This window comes from Oryx dammah, unplaced genomic scaffold, assembly GCF_014754425.2.
Source record: "Oryx dammah isolate SB20612 unplaced genomic scaffold, SCBI_Odam_1.1 HiC_scaffold_14, whole genome shotgun sequence".
In the NCBI taxonomy this organism is placed as follows: Eukaryota; Metazoa; Chordata; class Mammalia; order Artiodactyla; family Bovidae; genus Oryx; species Oryx dammah.
In genome coordinates, this window is record NW_024070198.1 from 42,652,110 (window position 1) to 42,675,227 (window position 23,118).

Below are 23,118 nucleotides of genomic sequence, written 5' to 3' on the forward strand. Positions count from 1 at the left end.
CTTTCACTTTCATCAAGAGGCTCTTCAGTTCCTCCCCCAAATTCCAGCTTCTTTTATACACAGAGGGAAGGAGATGCAAGGTGCTTCTTCGGGACTCCAGTCCACCATCTTCTTGGTCTGCTGGCTTTCCAAGTCAAGTCACCATTTCTGGCCCAACAACCCATCTCTCATTTGTGGGCCTGCAATGCAGTGAGCAGTACAATCTTGGACTAAACATACTAAAAAGCCCCATGAGGTCAAGGATCATGTTCGTCTTTTTCACCAGCAGACCCTAGTGTAGTCCCAGTGCCTGGCATGGTAAGTTGAATGACACTCTGCTTTACAATCAATAATCACTCATGCCTCCACATTCAATACCCATTTTGCAAAGGCTGCACACTAGACTCCACTGGGGAGCATTTAATAGATGTCTAGGCCTCTTCCCCATAGATTGTGATGGAATTGATTTGAGGTGGGGCCTGAACATTGACATTAATTCTTAAGCACTCCAGGTGACCTCAATAGGCAGCCAGTGTGAGAAGCAGAGTTCTAACCCTTCTAGTGGTCCCCGCATGGTGGTCGCTTCCTGTTGGGAGGAGGCTGGGGTCTTTAAACTCCCAGTGCCTGAAACACACTGTAATTTCACCTTTGTAATTCTGCTTCATCCAAGGTAAATCAGACATCTTGTCCCAATCTCAGTTCGTGTGTGCAATGATTAATTTAGATGAAAGTGAAAGTCAACTCTTTGTGACCCCATGGACTACAGTCCATGGAATTCTCCAGACCAGAATACTAAAGTGGGTAACCTTCCCCTTCTCCAGGGGATCTTCCCAACCCAGGGATCGAACCCAGGTCTCCCACATTGCAGGCGGATTCTTTACCAGCTGAGCCACAAGGAAAGCCCAAGAATACTGGAGTGGGTAGCCTATCCCTTCTCCAGAGGATGTGCAGGCGGATTCTGAACTATGAGGGATGAGGTGTCCTAAAAGGTCAGGATCCGAAGAACACTACATTGTTGGGGTTTGAAGCTGAATTACTTCCCCCTTCCCACACTCCTATGGTGACGAACTAATCCCTAGAACCTCAGAATGTGACTGCATCGGGAGATCAAGTCTTTAAAGTGACAAGTTAAAATGAGGTCATTAGGGTGGACCTTAATCCAATATGAAAGTGAAAGTCAAAGTGTTAGCTGCCCAGTCTCATCTGACTCTTTGAGACCCCATGGACTGTGTAGCCCTCCAGGCTCCTCTTTCCATGGAATTCTCTGGGCAGGAACACTGAGGTGGGCAGCCATTCCCTCCTCCAGAGGATCTTCCCAACTAGGGATCTCCTGCATTGCAGGCAGATTCTTTAACCATCTGAGCCACCAGGGAAACCTTCATCAAACCATTAAGACCCTCAAAGAATTCAGCAGGAAGTTTGTTTATTAAATTCACCTTGCCTTTAGGCCTTTTCCGATGGGTAAGAACTGCTGAATGCAGCTTACTCTTCATCATGATCTTATGCCTCAAGGCAGCATCAGCACCTCCATCTACTGGGAGCTTACAGGAGAGGCAGAATCTCACTGAGTCAGAACCTGCAGTTAGGTGAGATTCCTAAAGGAAGTTCTCAGCCCTGAGGGCACACAGAGTCACCTGGGGACCTTTAAAGTTACTGAGGCCTGCGTGCAGCCTCAGAGATTCCAGCCTGGGGTAAGGCTTGAGAAACCCTGGTGCTTTTGATATGCACAAGGGGATCTGATTAGAAGCAGGGAAAGTGAAAGTGAAGTTGCTCAGTCTTGTCCAACTCTTTGGGCCCCAAAGAGTTGCCTACCCGGCTCCTCTGTCCATGGGATTTTCCAGGCAAGAATACTGGAGTGGGTTGCCATTTCCTTCTTCAGGGGATCTTCTAGACCCAGGGATCAAACCCAGGTCTCCCACATTCCGCATTGTAGGCAGACAATGAGCCACCAGGGAAGTCCGATTGGAAGCAGCACCAACCTTAATAACCCCAGTCTTACAATCCCAACCAGGGTTGAGAAGTAGCAGCCTCTGACTGGTTTAGGAGGACCCCCACTTCAGTTTGCTACGTGTCTTATACAGACTGCAGGGGGCCAGGCAGGTCCAAGCCGGAACCTCCCAGGCAGACCAGCAAGTATTGCCATTGGTATGAGCAGACGCTCCTGTAACCCCTGGCTCAGATTTGATCTCTAACTTCCAAGCTGCTAAGAGGTGACTTGTTAGCTTTTTGGCGGCGAGGGAGGGGGTACAGGGAGCAATGTGTCACTGCTGATGACAAGTTGTTCCCTTTGACGCAGCGACTCACCCCTAAGGATCTACTCCACTGCGGCAACTCATACACAAGATACAAAGTGGTCACAACCAGTTTCAAGAGTGAAAAACTGATCACATTATCACACCATCGTGCTGTATGCCTTAGATTTTTACACAGTGACGTCTAATGTATTAAATAAAACTATGAAAATTACGTTCCACTTCTAAAAGACAAAAAAGTAAAAAACTGAAGATAACCAAAATGTTTCCTGCTACGGAATGCTGACATATCCATTTAAGATAAAATACTATCATCATAGAGTGTGAACATAAAATTCATGTTTTCTGATTCAAAATTATAATATATCCACTCTAGATAAAATACTATCATCACAGAGTGTGAACATAAAATTCATGTTTTCTGATACAAAATTATAATATATCCACTTAAGATAAAATACTATGGTCATAGAGTGTGAAAATAAAAATTCATGTTTTGTGGCAAGACAAGAAAAATTGAAGCAGATTCTCTGCCCTTTTGGCCTCCTCTCTCCCCTCTTCCATGCACTGCGTGTCTCAGTTTAGCCACAACCAAACCTGCCCGTTGGCGGAAATACCTGCTCAACCATAAAGAGCAACACTTTCCAGCACCAATAAGACAGCTCCTTGAAAACAACATTCCTTTCTTTTTTTTTTTGTCATGCCACTCGGCTTACTGGAACCCATGCCCCCTGTAGTGCAAGGACAGAGTCTTAAGTCGCTGGACCGCCAGGAAGTCCCACATTCCTTCTTAATCTTGTAAGGGCCAAGATTACCCATGACCCGTAACTCGCCCGATTGTGTAAGCTGTCCATAATGCGTTATCAAGTCTCAAAAAACGTATGCAAAACGGTGTTTTGACGTCTAATGGGAGGAACAGTTCTCGGGGCCTTCTGAGAGGCTGGTTCCCGGGTTATAATTCTCAGTTTGGCTCAAATAAAATTTTCCATTTCTTTCTTAGATCAACTCAAAGAGAACGAGATAAACTTAAAACTACTGACATAAAAAAGCATCCAAAATACCCTGCACAGGTAAAAAAATAAATGAAGTTGCACAATACCATGCATAGCAAGAATACTTTAATAAAAATGGCAAGTACTAGTATACACATGGGAAAAGAGCGGTTATTTTGAAAGCAGATAAGGAGTGCTGAAAGAAAGTTTCTTTTTCTAATTTCTCTTTTTCTAGAGATTACCAAACAAACTGAAATGTTCTTAGAGAACACAAGCAAATAAAAACATTCTCAGAGAGCTTAAAACGTGAGGTTAACTGATAACACAGCAGTAACCACACGCTGGTCCCTAACATAGACATTTCAGACATGAGATTTATTTTAAAGATGCACTGAAAACAAACACTTTTTACAAATTATATGGAACACTTGAAACATAATCTAGGAATATTGGACATTAATTCTTAATTCAAAGTAATGACATTCACAGAATACGTCTTGGTACCAGCCAATATGGAGTTGACTTGTGTCAGCTTAATCATTCACCTTGCTAAAATTCAATGATTATGATTCAACTTTATAAGGTTAAGCAAGTTTTCCAGGCAATACTAATATAACTTTCTCAAATAGAAACATTTGTACCAGCAAGGAAATTATTAAAACGTATATAAATTATGCTGAGGGGCTTGATTAAAAGGCTGTCTATATAGAAAGGCACCTCACCCTACAAAGAATACAAGCACAAAAACACTTAATCGAATATAAGATGCCAGGACGTTCTCTTAGTTATGTTACATAGCAAACTGCATGTCTATAAAAGTCATTCTGTTATATATGAACTGAAAAACATATATATATATATTTTTTTTTAAAAAGCCTTTGACATGGAGGAGTGAAATATGCCTGCATTAAGCACAGAAACTCAGAGCTTTATGAACTGCATGTCTCCACCTGGCTCCCAGGCGCCACTGAAAACTGTCACCACCCTCAGAAAGACAGGATGGTCTTGTTAATGATCTCCACCGCCTCTAGAATCTCATCCTCCTTGATCACAAGCGGGGGCGCAAACCTGATGATGTCCCCGTGGGTTGGCTTGGCCAGAAGTCCATTATCTCGTAGTCGCAGACACACCTTCCAAGCATCACAATCTAGTAAAGAAAAACCATCAAGTGTATGCTGATCAATGATAAGGAGGCTGCAGGGGTGGGGGCAGCCTGGCAAAAACAGAATTCCCAGTACCTACTACTCAAGAAAGGCAGCTCTGAGTTACAAGCTTGCTTTTGGCTCTTACTCTTAAAAATGAAGTTACTTTTCAGCAATGGTTTGAATGGTATGATCAGATATGGTTTCTGCTGGGTTTTTGACCTAGCAAAAAAACATGCTAAGGCAGATGTAATTAATTATATGAGGAACCAATGCATAAAAGAACTAAGGTATGATACAGGTAACTAACAGCCACAGAATAAGCAACATCCAAACCCAGTGACCATTACACATGTCTAAACTGGATTTGCTTCCTAAGCTGGTAGAACTAGACTCTCAGGATCCTCAAAACCCTGATTGCAACAGAAACACCTAAGGGGCCACGGCCAGTGCCTGAGCCCCGCTCTAGACCCATCAAATCAGAGTCTGTGCAGTGAGGCTGCTGCTGCTGCTAAGTCGCTTCAGTCGTGTCCGACTCTGTGTGACCCCATAGACGGCAGCCCACCAGGCTCCCCTGTCCCTGGGATTATCCAGGCAAGAACACTGGAGTGGGTTGCCATTGCCTTCTCCAATGCCTGAAAGTGAAAAGTGAAAGTGAAGTTGCTCAGTCGTGTCTGACTCTTCACGACCCCATGGACTGCAGCCTACCAGGCTTCTCCACCCATGGGATTTTCCAGGTAAGAGTACTGGAGTGGGTTGCCATTGCCTTCTCCAGCAGTGAGGTTAGGCTTGAATTAATTTGTTAAAAAGCTCCCCAGGTGATTCTAAAATGCAGTCAAAGTTAAAACCATTGCTTTGAAAAGGAAGGGTTATGGCAAGAAAATCCAGCCAGGAACTCTTATGGGTTACAAATGATGTGTTAAACACCAAATGCTCAGTTAAGTGGCAGCTGGGGTTATTTTTATTACCAACATCACCATTATCATTCCTGTTATCACTGCTGCTCCTACTTATCTCTACTGATCTGCAAGACCAAGGGAGGAAAGGAGAGCAGAGAAGAAACTCCAAAGTGCTCTGTGCTGTCTTCCTAACAGAAAACAAACTCAACTCTCCAAGTACTGTATAAATAACCTAGGGCGGAATAACAAATGACTTGAAGGAATATATAGGTGAAATTAGTCAAATGTGCCTTCTTGAAGGAAACAGCTATATTTCTAGAACCATTAATATAAATCAGGTTATAAGAGTACTGCACGCATATGTGCTAAGTTGCCTCAGTCGTGTGCCGACTCTTTGCAACACCATAGACTGTAGCCCACCAGGCTCCTCTGTCCATGGAATTCTCCAGGCAAGAATACTGGAGTGGGTTGCCACGCCCTCCTCCAGGCGATCTTCCACCCAGGGTCGACTCTGTGTCTTTTGTGTCTCCTGCACTGGCAAACAGGTTCTTTACCACTAGCACTACTTGGAAAGCCCAGAAGAGTATTAGAAAGAGCCAACAACTTGGCCGATAGGAGGCCAGTCAACAGTTTCAAACAGAGGAAAAAATACCATATCCATTTTTTCTCGGGTTTGCTGTTCAGAGCCAGCAATTGGTATGGATTAAAGGGCTCTGATGTGTAATGCAGAACATTGTTTTCTAAACAGTTAAAGCATTTCACCCTGAGAGTGTAATGTGTAATGAGTTAATGGACTTCTGGCCAATGTTAAAGCATTTCACCCTGAGAGTGGAAAGAATCCTAAATCATATCACTGCAGAAATAGCTATTCCTATACAAACAGTACCTTGTAAAATATTCTGTCTCCATACCTTTGGTTTCTCTGATAACAATAGCATTTAGTAATCCTTTTCCTCTTACAGTCGTTACAACATCAGAAGGCAGCTTCATGAGTTCATTTCTCAAGATGATACCCATTTTCTCTGCATTTTCAGCAAGGTTTTCTTCTTCCAAAACCTATGTTTCAAGAGAAATTACATATATATTAAAGACTGTCTGTTTCTTAATGTTGCTCTTTGGAGGGGAATGTGAACTACAAGCAAAAGAAGAAGAGGATCAGATAAAGACCAGAGTAACTGAACTTGCACTTCTATTTCTCAAAGCCTATACCAGTTTGATTTCTCATCACGTAACAGACACTCACTCAGACAGACCTTGCTTTATTCAAAAACCCATCATTAATCTGATTCTGTGGCAAAATGAGGATTAAATGTGTTTAACGCAACTGATAGATTTTCTTCTTAGGCAAATAAATCAACGGGCTGAACACATTTTCTAACTGCAATAGAATTTCCTTTGGCTTCTTTTTCCTCCTAAAAAGTCCATCCTCAGAGATTACATAATAATTTTATGCCTTTTGTAGGCACTTGAGTAAGTCTGAAAGGGTTCAAATCCCCACTTTAACGACAATAAGAAACCACATGGGCTAAGCCAGAGGCTTCACAGGCCAGCCTGGCCACAGAGGGAGAGCTCTAGGTGGACAGGCCAGGACCTGCAGGCCCAAAGCCCTGGGAGACTGCAAACTTGGGAAGCCCACGCAGTCCTTCTCTATACTTCATGTTCTGTAATACACTGCAATCTTGTAACATTTCTTATTACACCAATGAGCCTAGACTTAAAACTCACTTCAGCACCACCTCCAGGATACTGGCTACCATATAGTTTAGTTCAGTCGCTCAGTCATGTCTGACTCTTTGCGACTCCGTGGACTGCAGCATGCCTCCCTGTCCATCACCAACTCTCGGAGTTTACTCAAACTCATGTTCATTGAGTCTGTGACGCCATCCAACTCTCTCATCCTCTGTCGTCCCCTTCTCCTCCCGCCTTCAATCTTTCCCAGAATCAGGGTCTTTTCCAATGAGTCAGTTCTTCGCATCAGGTGGCCAAAGTACTGAAGTTTCAGCTTCAGCATCAGTCCTTTCAATGAATATTCAGGACTGATTTCCCTTACGATGGCCTGGTTGGCTCTCCTGAGAGCTGCCAGCAGGTTTTACCTCCAGGGCTGCGATGGCCACCCGGCAGCCCAGCGGATTGCCTCCGTACGTAGACCCATGTTCCCCTGGCTTAATGGTCAGCATTATCTCATCATCACACAACACTGCGGACACCTGAAAGACAAAAGGGCATTAAGCGCGGACCAAGTCTCTCCTCAGGTGAACCACTCTTATTCTTACAGAAACAGATTTAGGAAGCAGATACTAAATTTGACATGAAGCTTCAACCAACAAGAGCCACACGTCAGCCTCCTTAACTACCAGTGACAGAATGAGGAAGGCCCTAACATTCCAAGCATGCTGGGCACATATCAGTGGCACAGAGTAATATTCTGGAACTAAAAGAAAGCTATTTGTGCAATGATATAATTTAGAATTCTTTCCACTCTTTGAAATACTTTAACTGTTTAGAAAACAATGTTCTGCATTACACATTCAGAGCCGTTTAATCCATACCAATTGCTGGCTCTGAACAGCAAACCCGAGAAAAGGATTAACAATTAAACGTTAATTTTTTCCAATCTCTGCATTAATCGGTCAATGGTTTTAAACAATTAGTATGTTTCTAAACTATGGGAAAAAAGCATAGACGTCTACAGGAGTACTCTGGAGATAAAATGGCTCCATCCAAAATAAACGCAGTGGAGCAAACCCAAGGTACACTCAATTCTTCAGTTAAACTAAGTGGGGTTAACCATGGAACTCTGAAATGTTTTTATCACACATATTCCAGGTGACCTATGTATATAAACCACACTAAGTAAAACCAAACCCTCAGAAAGGCACAGTCAGTAATGTAAAAATATCTCAGGGATTCATGAGAATAGGGAAAATACAAAGAGTGGTTGAGCATTCAACTTACAGGGTATAAACCACCAGAAAGTGCCTTTCCTAGAAGGACAATATCAGGTCGGACATTTTCATGGTCGCTAGCCAGCCATCTCCCAGTTCTGGCTAAGCCTGTCTGTATTTCATCAGCAATAAACAGAACCTATTGGAAAACAACAAAATAACATAAATGAAAATAGCATATGAAAATAATCAATTATTTCCATAGTGAAATACTTATCTTTATTTTACTCTTTCCTGTACAAATCTGTCATTCTGACATCCCCTCAGATTTGTGAAAATATTTTAATTACCCACATGACTTCAATAGTGCAGGCCACCCTGTCCCCACAGGCCCACTCTGCACTGTTCTACACAGTGGAAGGGCAGGTATGCAAAGTGAGGGTTTTGTGGGGGGTTTCTGAATAGAACTACTCTCTGGCAACAGATTATGTTTATTTCACAACCATTTGTTAATATGTACTTCTTATTAATATTTACTAGTTTGGTGGAAGAGTGGTAGAGAGCTTAAATTCTGGAGCAAAGGGATACGACAAAGGCTTTGAGAAGAATCCAAGCACAGGCTGCTGGGGCAGAGAGGAAGGAGCCGGGCTGAGGGTCCACCAGGGCCCAGCTGGTAAAGTCAGCTTCTCTGCAGCCTGCTGCTGGAAAGTTCTATCAGCCCTAGAAAGTTTAGAGGCTCTTAGAATGAAGCCTCCTTCTAGTGGAAAGGTGATGCAATCTTTGAGCTTATCCTGTTGGCCAAACCCTAAGTGAGGCAGGCAAGTGGGCGGCTTTGACCTGGTGCTGGGTGCAGAGCTCGCGGACGCCCACGAGGTACCCTGGATCTGGAACAACAACACCCGCTTCACCCTGGATTGGTTCCACCATGAACGCAGCAACGTTTGGGTCCTGAAGCGCACGCTATGGAAACAGCATGAGTATGTTCTTAGTAACTTCCTTTCAAATCTATTTGGAAATCTGAAGTCACACAACACACATGTTTTCCCGTAAGAGTAAGTGTGCAAATTAAGTTTTCACACTAACTTATATTCTGACTTCCAAGCACAACTTTTCTGACAATCAATTACAATCAAAAAGCTCCAAATACCTCAGCTTTAAGCTACTCTATCCTGTATTTTCTAATATAATACTCAAATGTACTGCAAATAAAAGCTAGTGAAAATGGCCTTTTAAAACGCCATTAAACAGATACATTAAAAGTGTATCTTTTTATTTTAGAAGTCTTCCACTTCATAATTTTAAAAGGCTGGCTGAAAACTCACTAATTTTGTCTATTAAAGTAATTAACAGGTAATACTCAAGTTAATATTTATGTAGGAGACAAATCTAACGGTTAGTTGGCAGTTAGGATTAGGCCATGGAATCTGGTTTCCACATGTTAGAAACTAACTGATCATTACAGAGAACAGTGTGAATCTCGGCCTGGAACATAAGTTATGAGATGTATGACTCTCGGTACAATCAGATGTCTATTTTCAATTCATACATTGAACTAATGCAGGTTCTATGTACTATGAGCTAAAGTACCGTGATACTAGGTGAAGTACCTCAAGGGCAGGCAGATCATTATACGGAATGATTTCAAAACCTGGCATATATGGTCCAAAACCATCATAACTGGTTGGGTCAGTGGAACTGGAGATAGCAGACAATGTTCTACCCCAGAAGTTTCCAGCTAGAAAGAAGAAATAAACAGTCATTTTTTTCAAACAAACCCCCCCAAGTTAATTTCACAGTTCCCCAAAAATACTCCAGAAAGCTTTTTGTTTTCCTGGTCACAGTGCAATACTTGTGGGATCTTAGTTCCTGTACAGCTCTACTGAGTCTCCCAACTATAATACATAGCATAGCCCCTGAGGAGAGACATTTGTCTTTTCTTTCAATAATCCCAAACCCTAAAAACTGAAACATTCAATATGTGTTTTTCTAGAGACAGTTTTTCTGGACACATTTATGATAGTGACATGAAAAAAACGACTATCCTTCATAGAGAATCTGTACTTCTCCTTTTAAAAATCCAACAGTACAGGCTAACTATTCTGCAGAATGAATTTTACATTTCATTTGGATAAAACATCCTCAGGCAGTCTGAAAACTTTCAATTTGCCTTCGTAGTGTTATAAGCTATTATGCACTAGAAGACAGACATTGACCTTTATTCAGGAACAATTTTTACCCATTAATTTGTTTCATTAGTAATCTGAAGACTGATTAATAATGTAAGGCACTGCTCTAGGTGTTGGGGATAGAATGATGGCTGGCAAGCTCCCTGCCCCCAAGGAGCTTCTATGCTATTAGGGAAGACACACCAGGACAGAAACCAGTGAGGCAAATGTACAAGGTAACTTCAATGTGGTTAAATTCAAGGAAGAAAAGAAACAAACTAGATTAAGAGAGGCTTGGAGGTTCTCCCGTTTTTAAAAAAAAAATCTTCTCACCCCCGCTCTGCCAGCAGCAACTCAATTAACCCAGTGCTGAATTATGCTTTTGAACTGTGGTGTTGGAGAAGACTCTTGAGAGTCCCTTGGACTCCAAGGAGATGCAACCAGTCCATCCCTAAAGGAGATCAGTCCTGGGTGTTCACTGGAAGGACTGATGCTGAAGCTGAAACTCCAATACTTTGGCCACCTCATGCGAAGAACTGACACATTTGAAAAAACCCTGATGCTGGGAAAGACTGAGGGCAGGAGGAGAAGAGGACGACAGAGGATGAGATGGTTGGATGGCATCACCAACTCAATGGACACGAGTTTGAGTAACTCTGGGAGTTGATGATGGACAGGGAGGCCTGGCGTGCTGCAGTCCATGGGGTTGCAAAGAGTCAGACATGACTGAGCGACTGAACTGAACTGAATTATTCCAAGTTGGCTTCATAGCATCCTTCAGCACAACCCCTGCAGAGCCTCTCTCAGCTATGAGTAATCCCTACTTGACTTGTCCACAAGCAACAGCATTATTGATTCTGCCCAGGCTTGTTTAAGACAAAGCGTGCCAATAGCCTACTTGCTCTCTGCCATCGGCCGCAGCAGGCTCGCTCCCTGCAGCTTACCCTGCTGAATAAGGGATTGCAGCTGGGGCACAGTCCTCTGTCTCTTCCTACTGACTTCTCTCCATGCCTGGGAGAAACGTCTTTGCACCCTGTGCTAATATGAGAGAGACTGGACACGGTCTCTAAGGAGGAAAGTCACCAGAAAGGCCATTTTTGTTTGCAAGAGACAGTTATGTTGCCTTACAACTCAAGGCATGAGATTCCAAAATGGCAGATCAGAGAGCTGGGCAGAGACGTTCTCCTTCAGAAACAGGAATTGGTCACCATCCCCTCCCTAGACAGCAACTTTGGCTGGCTATCAGATGAAGTCTAGATTCTACTGTATTATGGGGCTTATAATTTAGCTACATGTGTTCACAAGGCAAAGTATTTCATGATTTCAACCATCACAAGAAAGAATCTCAACCGTGTGCAGCAACAAATTTCTCCATATATGTTTTTAAAAATTAAAATCAAAGTTTTAGAAAAGAAAAAGTCAGAACCTATCCCAAAGTCAGACCAAATCAATAATCTAAATTAACTGTTGGTCTCCCTGCTCAGTATATGAGTCACTCCTCTTAACCATTCGCAGAAATATCTCAGGGCAATGCCAGCCCTGCTCGTCCAACAGCTTTTAACAACATGGCACAAAAATATCTCATAGTGTTTGAGATACACCAAGGCTCAGACTTCGTATCATACCTAGGACATGACCCTACATGAACATAACCCAACCTCAACAACCTCACAAAACTGCTGCAACATTTTTGTATGATGCTTGCATCAGCAAAACTGTCTCATTAACCAGAAAACTGCTATGAAAAAAATCAGATAAGCAGATGGGAAATAAATCACATGGTCACTCACTCTAGGGAGGGAGGGGTAGGGAGTTATAGGAGCATCCAAGAAATACTTGGAAATGAACCCAAGAAAAGGAAATCTCTCAGTTCTTATGCAACATTCAATGTATCATGCATGGCTAAGTCACTTCAGTCACGTCCGACTCTGTGAGACACTATGGACTGTAGCCCTCCAGGCTTCTGTGCCACTTCCTTCTCCAGCGGATCTTCCCAACCCAGGAAGGGAAACTGCGTCTCTTAGGCCTCTTGCATTAGCAGGTGGGTTCTTTACCACTAGTACCACCTGGGAAGCCTCGATATAACATATGAGACAAATGCATTTGCAATATCTCATCATAAGTTAAAATAGTAACTAACAATTTTATGTTTCAATCACAGCAGTTTAATGCTGAATTTTACATACCTGCAAAAACAATCTTTGCTTTGTATTTCGGGATCCCCTTGACAGTATACCCCCATTTACGAGCAAGCTTGCAAGCAGTCTCTCCAGCCTCCACTCCTACCCAAGAGAACATTTTAAAATATCAGTTTTAAATAATGTTTTAAATTACCAGAAAACAAGATTTTCTTGGCTATTTTGACAAAAAAAAAAAAAAAAAAAGGAAATGTTTTACCTGTATTCATAGGAAGAACTTTGTGGTAGTTGAAAAGTTTAGTAACATACTCTTCATATTCACCAAGCACGTTATTGTAGAAAGCCCTAGATGTTAGGGTCAACTTGTCCACTTGACTTTTCAAAGCATCCACAATCTTTGGATGACAATGCCCTTGGTTGACAGCACTGTAAGCACTCAGAAAGTCAAAATATTTTCTGCCTTCAACATCCCATACGTAAATGCCTAAAACGTAAGGAAAGTAATTTTAGAAAAATCACTAAATTACACAACCTTCAAAGGTTCAGACTGCTAGCCAGCCCTCTGAATACCTATGTATGGACCTCTAGTTAACAGAGAATTGTGGTTAAGGTATATTTTTACTCAAGCATAATACACTTTGGTTTATATGGAATTATATTTTATCTGTCCAGAATCAAATTACACATTTAATAAAAACAGCAGTAACATGAAAAGATTTTATAAACTCTAGAGTAAAACCTTTATTCCTGGAAACCTGTTTATTATTTAAGGCTGGATTTTTTTTTTCTTCCTTTTTTTTCTTTGCCATGCCATGACGCTTGTGGCATCCTCAGTTCCCTGACCAGGGATTAAACCCAGGTCACGTCAGTGAAGCCCAAAATCCTAATCACTAGGCCACCACCAGAGAATTCCTAAAGTTGGAATTTAAAGGAAGAAGTTACACAAAACATAAAAATTGCGATTGACTGTAAAAACCAACAAAATGAAAACAAATACTTCCAAATCACACATCTATTTAGGAAGGATCTACTATCCAGAACTCCTACAACTCAACAAGGTATACAAGCCAATTAAAAAATGGCAAATGGAACTGCCTGGCAGTCCCATGGTTAAGACTCCACACTTTCACTGCCAAGAGCCCCAGGTTCAATCCCTGGTGGAGGAACTAAGATCCCACAAGCTGCATAGCACGGCCAAAAAAAAAAAAAAGGAAGGCAAAGAACTTGAATGGACATTTCTCCAAACAAGATATTCAAACAACCAACAAGCATATGAAAAGATGCTATCATTAGTCAGTAGAGAAAAATGCAAACCAAAACCACAATGGGAGCACTTACTACCACTGGGATGGCTATCACTTCTTAAAAAGGAAAATGAGAATTGGCAAGGATGTGGAGAAACTGAAACTCGTATATATAACTAGTTGTAATGTAAAGTGGTGCAAGAGCTGTTGAAAACAGCGTGGGGGTTCCTCACAAGTTAACATGAAACATAAAATGCTGTATGACCCCGCAACCCAACGCCTAGAAGTGGAAGACAGCTAGCCGTTCAAACAGAAATGTGTTATTTGAAATAGCCAAAAGGCAGAAATAACCCAAATGTCCATCAGCTGATGAATGGACACACACGTGGTATCTCCATAAAATGGAGAACTTAATTCAAGCATAAATAGCGATACATACTAACTCACGCTAACACATGGGGCTAAGTGAAATAGGTCATATATTGTCTGTCCCCATTTACATGAAACATCTAGAATAGGCAAGTCTGTAGCAACAAAAAGCAGATGAGTAGCTGCCAGGCTCTAGGGGAAGAAGCAATGGGGAGTGACTGTTTAATGAGTGTGGGGCTTCCTCTGGGGATAATGAAAAATGTTCTAGAACGAGGTAGTGGTGACAGCTGGACAACATTATAAATGTACTCAATGCCACTGAATTAAACCCTGGTTAAAACAGTAAATTTTATGCTATGTACATTTTATAACAATTTTTTTAAGCTGACCATAAAATATATTAGGGGCTCCCCTAATTTCTGCCATGTACTTAACGTACTTAAAGGTGCTTTTGTCCTTTATCTCATCAAAAACCCTCTATGAGCACCATCCTTACACTACAGAGGTAAGAAGTAGATGCTTAAATTATAACTAGCCCAAGCTGGCATGCATGCAACCAGGACTTGAACCCAGTCAGATTCTAGAGTGCATGCTCTGCTACTGTAGGTTTACAAATTAGTAAAATATAAACCTAGATTTTCATCTGTTCAGAAGGAGCTCTATTTATTACAGTACTGGCCCCAAATAAAAAAAAAACATATAGGCAAATGACTGCATTAGCTTCTGGCCCAGGGCTAAGTAATAAATTTCGGCTCGATTTGATGATGGCTGTTATTTCAAAATATGGATTAAATCACCATTTGGCAACAATCAGTAATCATTTATTCAGACAAGAATCGTTAATGGATGCTAAAAGTGGGAGTAAAATTTTTTACACCTTACCAGTCATCCCCAAATGGAGGTTCATGCTAAAAATTTTTGGCCTGTACTCTGCAAAAATATCAAGGTCGAGAAGCCAAATACTGAGGAATTATTCTGGATTAGACTAGAAAACCAAATGCAACCCATGGTCTGACGTTTTCTTTTGCTACACAGGACAAGCGAGATCTGAATCAGGCCTACAGATTAGAGAGCAGTGCTGTGCCAATGTGAATTTCCTGATTTTGATAATTACACTTTGTTATGTAAGACAGTCTTTGTGTTTCAGAAAAAGCACAAACATTTGGGGGTAAAGAAGCATGTCTGCAACTTCCTCTCAAACGGTTCAAGGAAAAAAAATGTATGTGTGTTTCTGGACAAAGATGATTATGCAAGTGCAATAAAAAAAAAGGGGGGACTTGGGAAATCTGGGTGAAGAGAACCAAAAGAGAAATTCTAGTGCTACTGTGGCAGCTTTTTACACCAAAATAAAAGTTAAAGGGAAAAAAAGTGACAACAATATTATAGTGCTTTACTCGTGTATTATACATTCCCCCGGGCAAGTCCACATGACCTTGCATTCCCCACAGCACCTGACAGGGCAAGCACCGGAGACTCAAGAGATGTTGAATTAATCATGCCGGCAGGACAGAAATTAAATGCCTCTGGAAAAATGTACAGTGAGAAAATATAATAGCAAGTTTTACAAAAAGGTAAGGGAAATAATTAGGGGTGGTGGAAAGGGTGAAAACATACCCTTCCCTCTCTCCAGGGCTACAGGTAAAGGATGGTAGTTGTGGGCACCATATTTAGATTCCCGTTCAAAAATGTAATCAGAGGACGGAGGGCCTTGAACGGTTTTTTTAGTTGCAACAGATGTAGCAGAAGGCACTGAAGAATGAACTCCACGACCAAGGCCAGCAACAGTCTGCAAGCGCGCTAGTCTGGAAAGCATGATGTCCTTCAAGTGGGAATATCACCAACCTGTCCAAAGGAAACAGAAGGCATAAAGAGTAAGCCACTTCGCACGGTAGGGGGATGTCTACTCATCAACTATATACCTGGAGCGCGCACCAAAGAATCAGGAGAATAAGAGAGAACGGGAGTCTTAACTGCAAATGGAAAGCAACATTTAAAAATTGTATAAAAAAATTTTAATTGAAGAAATAAAATGAAAAAACCAAAAACAAAAAAAGAGAACACCTGACTCCTGCCTTTGGGGAACTTGAAGGGCAACAGGACGAACAAGCGGATACACAAGTAAATAAACTCCAAAGGACACACACAAGCACAAAGTGCTCGAGGCTAGAAGTCCAAGAGAACAGGGAAGAGCATGCAAAGTAGGTGCTTTTACTTTTCCCCAAACACCCTTCTGTACCACCTGACAAGCTTGGGGCAGTCAGGCAAGGCTGAACAGCACAGGGTCAGAAAGAGCTGAGCCACCACTTGAAAGGTATTTATGCGGGGGTGTGAGACGAGAGCCCAAAGACAGAAACCAAATCAGAGATGCTGGCTGCCCTGGGGTGGGGGTGGGGAGGGCGGGGAGGCTAGGGATCATGTAGGCAGGGACAGAGGCACTGAGAACACTTTGCATATCAGCTTGGTCCTCCCACGAGGAGTGAGGAAATTAGGGAGGAATCTGGTTTCCACAAAGGGAGCAGAGACCATCCCAAAGTAAAAGTAATAGCGGTGGGGTGGAAAAGTGATTCCTTAGGGGAAGGGAAGGGCTTTCTAAGTTTAATGCAGGAAAGACAGAAACTACAAAAGGTAAAATCTGTGGCACCTCCCAGGTGGTACAGTGGTTAAAAACACTCCAGTGGTTAAAACCAATACAGGGATTCAGGGGGCAGGGGTCTGATCCCTGCTTCAGGAACTAAGATTCCACACACTTCATGGCGTGACCAAAAAAAGAAGTAAAATCTATTATTTAGCCACAATTATCTAAAACATCTCTGGGTTAAAATAATCACAAACGAAGATGGGGGAAAAAGTTTTGCAATTTCTAACAAATAGCCTTTGAAGAGCTTTTACATTAAGAGGAACAGACCAAAAACACAACAAAAACAATGTATGAGAGGAAAGGTTAGAGCTCCCAAAAGAAACCGTCTACTCTGCTAGGATGATTGCTTCTGTGAAATTAATGCCCCTCCAAAAAAGCTTCACCACAAAAGCAACTGTTTGAAGGAGAAAAAAGCAACAAGGAGCTAAAGCACCTCAAACTACAAGCTGAGAAGTTGAGTAATAAATCCTAAATATCATGAGCAAACTGACATTTACTGACCATCTATTTATATATTCCAATGTCATCACTGTTCTCACCCCACCAGTGCTTTGTAGCCAACTGTATCGTTAACAGTCATGACAAGCCGTGATGTACAGACTGAGCCGTAGAAGTAACTAAGAATAATAACAAGGAAATTGGGGACAATCCAGAGCAATCATGGCAGGGAAGGGGGGGGCATGCTTTTTAAAGATACATTTCAAGATTAATGGAAAGTTGCCAACACCAAGCATACTTAATATGCCTATGCTTTTTAAAAATGACCAGTTAAGTCATGTTTCAAGAGAAATCTATTAATGACAAGTCAGGCCATGCAAATCTCCAGCATTCAGTTGGAGCTGCCCAATTAGCAAAAGCTAATACTTGGAACTTGGCTTGCTTTGCTTTCAACTTGGCACTAGCCGTTAAATCCGGTATGTTCAGGAATGTGCTAAAAGAAAATCCAGCACTTAGTGTGCCAAGACTCACCAACTAGCCTGTCCTCCCACAGCTGAGATCACAAGGATTTTTAACCCGAGATCCAGGGACGTCTTCAGAAGGTCCAATGACTCCTGAAATAAAATGCAGAATTAGAAGCATAAGTGCATCTCTCTCTTTTTTTGAAGGAAAAGATCCCTAATTTCTAGCATATCTTATTTCAAAGAAATACGTGTTAACAACAAAAAATATTATATATAAGAATCATTCATGGGAGATAGCCATTAGCAAAAACAGCAAAAATTCTAGTTATACTAGACAGAAATTCCCCAGAATGCTAAGTCTAAACACTGATTTTCAACTCTATTGCTTGAGTAGAGACTCAGAATTAGTGCTCTGTTTGACCAACTAAAAAGTCAAAACGAGGTACTTTCCTAGTGGCTAGGTGGTAAGACTGTGCTCCCAATGCAGAAGGCCTGCGTTTGATCCCTGGTCACGTAGCCATAGGCTACAACTATGAGTTTGCATGCCGAAACTAACAGCCAGATAAAGAATTTTTTTTTTTTTAAAGAGCAACACGTTAACTTTTGTCTTGATCAAAATAATAAAAAAACACAGTGCTACTTAGATATACTTTTAACTGAAACACTTTCTGAAAAGAACTGTAACTAGAATAAAATCCTTAGAAGTGTTTGCGCTCTTAGACCACTAATTTCACTCTCAAGATTAGATCCTAAAGCAACACTCAGGAATGTGGTGAAACATTCATTAATAAAAGACATCCAACGATATGAGAATAGTTCAACAAATCACATAATAGCATATTGCTATTTAAAATAATTAGTTTTCAATGACATGGAGATGTTTTATGATATGTTTAAGTGAAAAAATAATACAATCATATATACGGTGTTCAACTCTACAAAAAATACACCCAAGGAAGTTCACTATGGCTACCTTACCACTGTTCTATATTTTCCATGCTTCCTAATGATCGAGAATTACATTTATAAGGACTTCCCTGGTGGTCCAGTAGCTAAGACTGCCCTCCCAATGCAGGGGGCATGGGTTCGATCAAAGGAAACAAAGATTACTGCATGCTGCACAGGTAGGGCCCCCAAAAAAGAGGCAGAAGGCCCTCCCCTCCCCCCCAAAAAAGAGGTGCTTGCTAAGTCACTTCAGTCGAGTCCAACTCTTTGCCATCCCATGGACTGTAGCCCCACCAGGCTTCTCTGTCCATGGGATCCTCCAGGCAAGAATACTGGAGTGGGTTGCTGTGCCCTCCTCCAGGGGATCTTCCCGCCCCAGGGACTGAACTCACACCTCCTGCATTATCAGGCAGGTTCTTTACCACTAGAACCACCTGAGAAGCCAGGTGTGTGTGTCTGTGTATTGGGGGGGGGAGGGGGTATTAAAAAAAAACACTAAAACTTCTCTAAACAAGAATATTGTGAGAAAGGAATCTTTAAAATTACCTAAACTGAACATTTTCCTTTTATACAAGTTACTTGTTCAGCTCATTTGCAAAAGAAATGGGACAAAATATCCATTTACATGCCAAGTTCATAACTACAACTTACTAACAGTAATATCCAAAACATTACTAATACTCATGCTTAAGGTTTTTAAAGATGAACTCTGAATATTTAATTCAACTGGTAAAAGCCCCGCTGTTCAATGCATCAAATGTGCTAGGATCCTGTAAGCACATTTCTATTAAAACGCCTTCTGTGTTCAAGTTACTGTGCTTGGCACAACATAAGAAATATTAGAGGAGAATTAAGATGGGCTTAAAAATAGCCAGCATCAACAATTTCCTCTTCCAAAAAGGCTTGGAAAACCAGAAGAGTGGACCATAAGGTCCTCAGAGTTGAAAATCAGGACTTAAATTCTAGCTTGGGCTCTTAAGAGTTACTTCATTTGGATGATTTTGTCCATTTTTTTTAGCTTCAATGTCCCCACTTGCAAAATGAAGTTGAAGCCACTCAAGGCCGTTACTGAGGCTTACATGAGATAACGTTAAAGTGCCAAACTTAGCACAAAATGACCAATTATTAATAGTTCCTTCTTGCTTTAAATTAACAAGGAAATTAGTTAATCTCTACAACATTAAAAAAAAAAGAGTCAACTGTGCCAGGGTTTCTTTTTTAAAACTAGAGCTCTTTTCTTCCACAAGTTTGTTTCTATTGATAAAAAATAAGGAACACAAGAAAATTACCTGAAATTCCATGCTTGTGTGGTAATCACTAACGTTTTTATCTTGTTTCTATGAATAAATACTATCCATCTTAGCTCCCTTTCACACCTCCTTACTGATTTTACCACATCAGACCTTCTATGATTACTAGGACCTCTGCACAGATTTTTGTCACAGGTTCTAACACCTCAAGACACTTGTTTTCATGCCTGTCCACCTAAAAAGACAGTACTCCTTTCATGTCTGTACTCCTTAAAAAGACAGTAACTATGTCTTAAAATTCACTCTGCATCCCCAGAACCTAGCCCAGTTTTGGGCATTCCTTATCTGTCAAATGAATGAGGTCATTCCTAAACAGACTTAAGACTTAAGAGGGAATCAAGACAGACAAATAGCAAGGCCCTCCAAGCAGACGGTTAAATCACCAACTCCTAAAGGATGGAGGAAATGGCAATCCACTCCAGTATTCTTGCCTGGAGAATCCCATGGACAGTAAAGTCCACGGGGTCGCAAAGAGTCGGACTCGACTGAGCGACTTCACCTTCACCAAAGGATGGAGCAGAGTCTAAGAGGAGGCTAGTATGACATCACCAAGAAAAATCTTTTCATCAAGAGTCCCCTTCATTAGATCAGCTCACTCCAGGCTGTGCATTTAACCTAGGCTCCTGGAGAAGAGGACAAAGAGTTATTGACAACAAAAATTTTAATACTGAATATTTTCAGTAAAACATATAATTAACAAGGTCCTTCAAGCTATTATTAGACCAACCCAATCCATCCTATCTACACTAGAACATACCTAAAATAGAAATCCATAAAAGGCTGCATTCTGAAGAGTTCTAGGAGAACAAAATGGCAACCCACTCTAGCGTTCTTGCCTGGAGAATCCCAGGGACGGGGGAGCCTGGTGGGCTGCCGTCTATGGGTTAGAACAGAGTCAGACACGACTGAAGCGACTTAGCAGCAGCAGCAAGAAGTACTATTTTTAAAGATCATTCTAAAAGAAAAACCAGCATGAGTTCATCAGAAATCCGCTTAAAATATTCCACTGGGGGAAGAGTTTGGTTTTACTACTTTTGTCAAATATTTACTTTTCTTTAGGCAACCATTCACAAATACAGTCCTTTTTGGAAAGTTCAGCCAACAAAAGTTTAGGGTTTTGTTGGTTTTTTTTTTTTTTTTAACCTAATCTGGCTCAGAGTCAACTCAAGTGCGTCACTGGCAAACACCTTAAACTGTTACTACTGAAAATGTACTGGCTCAGTTAGGTCACACCCTCCACACACCTCCAAAATCCACTCACCACTATCTTTATTATTTTTATTTTTTATTTTTAGCACTTACACTATTTTACTTTATTTTTTTTTAATTTTTATTTTTACTTTATTTTGCTTTACAATACTGTATTGGTTTTGCCATACACTGACATGAATCAGCCACGGGTGTACATGAGTTCCCAATCCTGAACCCCCCTCCCACCTCCCACCCCATATCATCTCTCTGGATCATCCCGGTACACCATCCCCAAGCATCCTGTATCCTGTATTGAACATAGACTGGCGATTCGTTTCTTACATGATAGTACACATGTTTCAATGCCATTCTCCCAAATCATCCCACCCTCTCCCTCTCCCAACACCACTACCTTTAAATGTGGATTTCACCCATCCCTGGGAACTCAGTAAAGGGCGTAAACTATGCCCACAAGTTACTGTAATAAAAGCAGAGTATGGGTGGAAACAAAAATACAGCCTCTTTGAGGAAAAGAAAGTCTTTTTTCAGAATTTTTACCATTCCAAGTTATACTGGGTCTTTTGGGAAGCAGATGGAAAACTAATCTTGAGCACCATAAAAAACTGCAAACCCAAAACAGTAAGCTTTACTATTTAAACCTCACTAAAAGATTTTACTTTCCCACCAGGCTGTTACAGTCAGGAACTAGATTTTCTTAAAACAGAACCAGGATATTCTAATGAAAGAAGCCCACTGTTTCCAGTGGATTAAGATGAAGAGCGTGCATTACATACCTAAAGAACAGTTCCAGGTTCCAATGGAGAGAACTAGTTTCCCTATAGAAACTCTTAGAACTCCGAAGAAGAGACTGAGAATTGAGAAGGAAGTAATTTCTTAAAGCCACTTCATTCCAAAGTCACTTCTCCTTCCCCCCCTTAATTTATCACCTTTTCAGAGGTGAAAACTGAACCTCAAGAAGGTAAGAGATACGGTAACAAAGGGAGGAGACTAGGTCACTGAGTACAGGTGTCCCACTCAATTCAACCAGAATGTATTAAATGCTCAGCACCGTTGGCGAAGAAACCCGAACGATGACGTCTTCGTGCTCAAAGTCCGGTGGACCCCAACCCCTTGACATCACGTAGTTAACCTGAACGCTACGGTAAGGCTCTACCTGCCTAAAGACTTATTTGAACAAAGGCTGGAGGAGAAAAGGAGATAGGTTATGGGAGGGGAGGAGATAGGCAGGTAGTACAGGGGCCCCCAGAGCTGCCCGGGTGGGCTCGGACCCCTTCTCAACAAGAGTCGGCGCGCCCCACTCTTGTAGGCAAAACTCCGTGGGTTTACCGAGCAGTCCCGCGTATCCAGAATGCGACCCGCCCCGCGCGCCGGCGCCCTAAAAGGCCTCCTCCCGGAAACCCCCAAGGCGCCCGAGAGGCTCCAGGCCGAGGGGCAGGGACCCTGGGGCGCCTGGGGCCCCGGCGCGGGCTCGGGGGGACTGCAGGCCGGGGAGGGCGGGGGCGGAGCGCCGGCACGCCCGGCTCCGCCCGCTCTGGCAGGCGGAGGTGCCACATCCACAGCCTCCCTCTCTGTCCTCCTGCCTCCGGGACGGGATGCGCCGCGCCCTGCCCGCCCGGATTGCGCGCGGGCCGGCGGCTCTCCGGGCCACCCCCCTCCCCGCGCCACCCCCCTCCCCACGCCCCAGATGCCCCGGGAGTCCGGGGCCCGCTGCGCAAAGCCTCTGCGCAGGCGGAGCCTGCCCTCCGAGTGGAGGCCCAGCGCGCCCCCTCCGCGCGCTCCCCGCAACCTGGGACCCGAGCCGCTCACGCCCGCCTCGCCCCGCCCCGCCCCGGCCCGGGGCGCCCGACCCTTTCCCAAGCTCCGGCCCGGGCCCCGCGGCCCCCCGCACGGATACCTGGCGGCACCTCCAAGGCCAGCACGGGGACACGCGGCGTCCAAGGATCAGCTGCGGCGACGGCGACGCGTCACAGAGCTTAAGATGCGCCTGCTGCCCCGCCCCCCGCGGACGCCCTTGCCGCCCATTGGCCGGCGGCGGAGGACTGGCCA

General features: G+C 42.7%; 1 protein-coding gene across 2 annotated transcripts; it reads right to left on the bottom strand.

Annotated features, from left to right (window-relative positions):
• Positions 1-3,332: 3,332 nt before the first annotated feature.
• On the bottom strand, positions 3,333-23,088 carry OAT (ornithine aminotransferase). Of its 2 annotated transcripts, none has more exons than XM_040254830.1 (11): positions 22,967-23,088; positions 17,673-17,755; positions 15,680-15,907; positions 12,712-12,936; positions 12,501-12,596; positions 9,757-9,884; positions 8,987-9,109; positions 8,220-8,348; positions 7,358-7,471; positions 6,176-6,320; positions 3,333-4,370 (listed from the first exon to the last, which is right to left on the bottom strand). In XM_040254830.1, the coding sequence occupies exons 3-11, from the start codon at positions 15,876-15,878 to the stop codon at positions 4,210-4,212; spliced, it is 1,320 nt and encodes a 439-aa protein (XP_040110764.1). In that variant the 5' UTR covers positions 15,879-15,907; positions 17,673-17,755; positions 22,967-23,088; the 3' UTR covers positions 3,333-4,209. The 2 variants fall into 2 exon arrangements, with proteins under 2 accessions (XP_040110764.1, XP_040110765.1); XM_040254831.1 differs by lacking the exon at positions 22,967-23,088 and adding an exon at positions 20,360-22,573.
• Between the last annotated feature and the right edge of the window lie 30 nt (positions 23,089-23,118).

Excerpts from the sequence above, each read along its gene's own strand:
- OAT (XM_040254830.1), bottom strand. The coding sequence starts at position 15,878 with ATGCTTTCCAGACTAGCGCGCTTGCAGACTGTTGCTGGCCTTGGTCGT. Across the intron at positions 12,597-12,711 it reads AGTTCTTCCTATGAATACAG|GAGTGGAGGCTGGAGAGACT; the intron begins GTAAAACATTTC and ends TCTCTTGGGTAG. Across the intron at positions 6,321-7,357 it reads TGGCCATCGCAGCCCTGGAG|GTTTTGGAAGAAGAAAACCT; the intron begins GTAAAACCTGCT and ends CTTGAAACATAG.